This window comes from Lactuca sativa, chromosome 4, assembly GCF_002870075.4.
Source record: "Lactuca sativa cultivar Salinas chromosome 4, Lsat_Salinas_v11, whole genome shotgun sequence".
NCBI lineage: Eukaryota > Viridiplantae > Streptophyta > Magnoliopsida > Asterales > Asteraceae > Lactuca > Lactuca sativa.
The window spans coordinates 369,377,259-369,382,979 of NC_056626.2; the positions used below are offsets into that span (position 1 = coordinate 369,377,259).

Here is a 5,721-nt window from a genome sequence, read left to right on the forward strand (position 1 = left end):
TTAGGAGTAGGTAGTCATAAAGACAAAATATATACAGTTTAACAAACTGAAATGATAAATATGAACGGAAAAAAAAACTAATGTATACAAATCAAAAAATATATTATCCATTTTCAAAACTATCATATTTTTATCAAAAACTCGACATACCCCGTCCTATTTTTTTTAACTAGGCACTATTGGTGAAAAGAGATATCAAAAAATCGTAGTCTATTGAAAAGGCATCCTAACCTAATACTTGAGATTGTGACCCGTTAATAACATATGCTATTTAATAGGGTAGATAGGTCATTTTTTAAACTTCTGTTTATTTTTCAAAAATGATTTATTTTTCTTTTTTAATTAAAAAAAATAATTAAGTTATTGTGGTAAATCTTATATATTATCTCTATGAAAACTTATTATAAAACTTCCGCCGGCCAAATATTTTATTGGTATAAAGAAAATTAAAATGATTAAATGAATCGACAGAAAAGGAAATTACGTGAAGACGAATACAGTCGAGAGTCAATGGACATCCGATAGCAACCAGCACAAGAGCCAGACGAAATCAGCCGTTCACTCCCGAAAATCTGAAGCTCCTTTTTTTGATACAAGAGATATCGATCGTGAAGAGTCAAAGGTCCGGTCAGGAGAAGCTACCCGACGATGTTACCCACACCTATCAAAGATACCGAATCCTCTTTCATATTCCCAGACCAGACATGTCAACGTTTTACTCTTTCTGAGATTCAATCGGCAACCCAAAACTTCGACGAGGCTTTAGTCATTGGCCGGGGAGGATTCGGCAAGGTGTATAAATGTTCCAAAATCGGGTCAATGACCGAAGTGGCAGTCAAACGGTTGCACTCCAGGTCCGATCAAGGAGCCAATGAGTTTGAGTCCGAAGTCAAGGTCCTCTCTAAGCTGCGACATGGTAATCTCGTATCCTTAATTGGTTATTGCATTGAAGGAATAGAGATGATCCTCCTTTATGAGTTCATGCCGAATGGGACACTTGAATATCATCTTCGCACACCTAATTTATCTTCATCGTGGTTACAAAGACTCAAGATATGTATAGGAGCAGCTCGGGGGTTAGACTACCTTCACACAGGTACATCAACTCAACATGGAGTCATACATCGTGACGTGAAAAGCTCCAATATTTTGTTGGATGCAGACTTTGCAGCTAAAATTTCTGATTTCGGATTGGCTAAAGTTGGGGTGATAGATCAGTCACGAACTCATATGAGCACAGCTGTGAAAGGGACATTTGGGTATATAGATCCGTGCTATTTCTATTCTGGAAAATTGACAATGAAAACTGATGTTTACGCGTTTGGGGTTGTACTGTTTGAGGTGTTGTCAGGAAGAAAAGCTGTAGATTCAACTCTTGATGAAGAACAATGTGGTTTAGCAGCTTGGGCTCAACACCAAATCAAAGAAGGAAAAATTAATCAAATTATTGACCCGAGATTATTGGGACAAGTATCCAAAAAAAGGTTGAAAGAGTTTGCAAGCATAGCAGGCCTTTGTTTACACCCCCAACCGAAACACCGCCCTACCATGGCAGAGGTTGTGGTCAAGCTCGAGTCTATTCTTTCAAAAGAAAGAGAAAGTGCGACTTCGGTTGTTGATGATGAAGGATTCATTTTCAAGCTAAGATCTCTTTTCGTTGGGAAATCAGTTGATGCTGCAATTGGAAGCAAATCTGATTTCAGTGTGCATCGTGAACCAATAGTAGCAGAAGTTAATGTTGTAATTGAAAACGATACTTATGGAAGCTTTAGAACTTTCACATATGCTGAATTGGTGATTGCAACAAATGGTTTCAAAGACGAAGAGCAATCCACAGCTTTACATGAATCCATTTACAAAGGTTGGGTTGATGAAAGGACGTATGCTCCAACAAAAAAAGGTGTTGGTTTAGCGATGTATGTTAGGAAGATGGAGATTCCAACACAAAAGGTACTTCCAATCTTTGAAATGATTACAACGTGGGAGTTACTTTAAATCGCATAATGAATGAGCCTCGTATATTTTTCATGCATTCTGATATCTTCTGGTTTCTTAAGTTAACAATTTGATTGTGCAGCCGGACATCAAATTAGAAGATTTCAATCATCCAAACCTTGTAAAACGCTTGGGATATTGCTTGAATAAGCACGAACTATTTTGTGTTTACAAGGACATTTCTGGCATAACTTTGGATAAATATCTTTACGGAGGTAAGCATACCTTCCGATTGTAAATATCTTTTAGGCATAGCCTTGCTTGCTTTGTGTGGTTGACCTAACATATAGGGAAATTGGGAGAATAGTAACTTACTTTACTCTCTCTATCAATATGGGCAATATACATTATTTTCATACCAATAATAGCAACATATTTACATTCCTTTACCAATATTAGCAACAAACTGACATTTCTTTACCAATAATAGCAATGTATTTTCTTTTTAACCTATAATAGCAACATGCTTACATTTTTCTACCAATATTGGCATAGTAATTCATTTCTTACGTATTGCCATTATTGGTAAATTATACTTACATTGCTATTATGAGTAAAGTATTGTTTCTACATTGTTATTATGTGTAGAGTGAATGTTAGTATGTTACTATTATGAGCTACATATTGCTATTATTGGTAAAAAAAAAGAATCAAGTACATTGATGTTATGGGTAAATTAAAGTAAATATTTCTATTATATGTGAAAATTAAAGTATCCGTAAAAACTAAAAAGAGTAAAGTATGTTGCTATTTTCTTCAATTTCCCTAACATATATGAAAGATTGAAAATTGCATTTCCCTTTCTTACATTACTTTATATGCAGAGTCAGGTAGAATTTCACTTTCTTATGTTGCACGATTAAAAATAGCAATAGGAGCAGCTGAAGGCTTGGTTTATTTACATAGGAGAAACCAGCCAGCATATAACCCATTTAAGACCGATCTTATATTGGTGGATACGGTAAATTACACTGCCATTAACGCGCTTGCAGCATAACATCAGTTATATATATATATATATATATATATATATATATATATATATATATATATATATATATATATATATATATATATTTCATGCTTATTTTCAGGATTTTAATGCTCGGCTTTTGGATTTTGCTTTTGATCGTCAAATGTTCCAAATGGATACATATTATTATGCAGCCCCTGAGTGGTTTGGTTATCAAGAAGATGGTATGTTCTTTAAAAGTGAAATATTTTGTGTATTAGAAAAGGATATCGAACCAATCGTTTACCATGCACTTACCCCAATGGCCAAATGTCTTTGGCTGGATGGAATGGAATGACCAAAGTAATGGAATAAGAATGGGAATGGAATGGATCATTACATTCCACATCATGTTTGCTGGACCCCTAGATATGGAATGAGTTTTAATAAAATTCTCTATTGTGTATAAGTACGACATATAGTTTTAATAGTATTTTATATAGAACTTATCTATATAAATATAGAATTTATTGTTTATAAAACTAAAAGATTAAACATAATTAAAGCTCACAAAACCCAAATGAGATTATAGTAGAATATTTAATGGCATTCCAAGATGGAATGAAATAAAAACATCTCATTCCGCTCCATCGGACAAACCTAACATTTTTTTCTAACCAAGGAAACGAATAATTCCATTGCTTCTCTGATTCCGTCATACCAAACATACGTGTCAATAACTGACCAATCAATCACCATTTTTGACAGGCTTGACAATCAAGAGTGAGATCTATGCTTTTGGAGTGGTACTGTTGGAAATACTAACAGGTTTGAAGGTGTATGATGCTAAGAGAAGACCTCCACAAAAGAGAAACCTAGCACAATGGGCTATTCCATTGCTACAAGATGAGGTTAATTTGAGAATTATTATCGACCCACAACTTCAAAATAACGATTTTCCTCCAATGGAAGCATTCAAGTTGGCTAAACTTGTTTTAAACTGTCTTCAACAAAAACACGACAAACGCCCATCAATGGAATATATCTTGGAGGTCTTGCATAGTTGTTATCAAAAGAAACCAAAACAGTTTGACTATTAATGGTCAAACAGAATAGTTCTTATGTTCATAGACCTGTGAATATAACGTATCAGATGAATAAATAAGTAGGAAAGATAATAATAAAAGAATTCGTGGTCCACTTTTAGAGTGTATAAATAAAGTTAATATCTTTTTGAGATTTTTGGGATACTTATTCGGTACTCCTGTCCAAAGTCAACAAGAATAATGTAAATGGCTAGTAGATCATGTGGGACTATATTTAGTAAAGCATATTGTATTTCCACATTCCAACCTTTTAGATTGTAAGTCAACTAACATACTCTTATAATTTGTTTGTTAATTATTGTTTACACTTTAGAACATCAGCATTTCATAAGATTAGCAAGGAGCTCGATTATATTATGCCAAAAGACTTTCTTGATTCAAAATAGGTTACAATACAAGAATATATACTGCACAATACACAATAATGGGATATACATGGAATACAAACATGTATACTATCATCTCCCCATAGTTTGAACGAGTATATGAACGTTTAAATTTGATTGAAAATTTTAAAAAAAAGGATGACGTAAGTCCTTTGGTGAAGATGTCGGCATACTGAGCAGAGAAGGCACATGCAGTACACGAACTTGGCCTCGAGCAACCTGGTCACAAACAAATTGAATGTCAATCTATATGTGTTTTGTTCGTTGATGATTAATCGGATTTGCAGACATCTATATGGTGTTGATGTTTCGCGGTAAACAAACGTTGATTTGGTTGTTGGGCAACGACGCTCACATAGCAGATTACGGATCCAACTTGTTTCTACAACTACATTGGCAACTCCACGATATTTGGCCTCCACACCGGAATAAGAAACAACACCTTGGCGTTTGGAGTATCAAGAGATGAGATTGTCGCCAAGATAAACACAATACCCGGATGTGGAGTGACGTGTAGAGGGGCATCCCCCAGTCTACGCGTCAGATTAGGCAACAAGATTGGTAGTGGGGGATATGTGAATTTGAAGACCATGGTCAATAGTGCCCCGAATGTACCGAAGAATACGTTTGAGAGCATGAAGGTGCTGCTCTCGAGGGTCGTGCATGTAGAGACAGATTTGCTGAATAGTAAAAGCAATGCTAGGTACTTAATAGCACCAACAAGACTGCAATATAGTGTGAGATGAGGTCCAGATGAATGAAGCTTGTGAACAGATTCAGTAGGAGTCCAACATGGGTTACAATTAAACATTTTTTCCCGTTCTAAAATGCTGGTTACATACTTTCCTTGTGATAGAAAGAGACCTATGTAAGATCAAACTGCAGATATACCAAGGAAATAGTTAAGTGGCCCGAGGTCAGTCATGGAGAACTCATGATTGAGCTAAGTTATGATCTGCAGAAGAAGTGGCGTGGTGGAAGATGTCATAATGATGTCATCTACATATAGAAGTAGATATGTTTTGGTTGTCATAGTCTGCATGATGAAGAGGTATGAATCTATACGACTTTACTGAAAACCAATTTGGTGGCATGTTGAGCAAAGCGATGAGAGGAGGCTTTGAGGGCTTGATTCAGACCACAAAGAGATTTCTGAATTAGGAACACGTGATCGGGATGAGATGGATCACGAAAACTAGGAGGTTGATGCATATAGACCGTTTCTTGAATATGACCATGAAGGAAGGCATTTGTACAAAGCTGGTGAATAGGCCAGTTACAT

At 35.5% G+C, this 5,721-nt stretch overlaps 1 protein-coding gene across 1 annotated transcript; it reads left to right on the forward strand.

The window, feature by feature from the left end:
• Positions 1-470: 470 nt before the first annotated feature.
• On the forward strand, positions 471-4,291 carry LOC111891474 (probable receptor-like protein kinase At2g39360). The gene is made up of 5 exons (XM_023887534.3): positions 471-1,950; positions 2,078-2,210; positions 2,820-2,956; positions 3,090-3,192; positions 3,716-4,291. Exons 1-5 carry the CDS (start codon positions 649-651, stop codon positions 4,045-4,047), a joined length of 2,007 nt encoding a protein of 668 aa, XP_023743302.1. The 5' UTR covers positions 471-648; the 3' UTR covers positions 4,048-4,291.
• Positions 4,292-5,721: the final 1,430 nt, after the last annotated feature.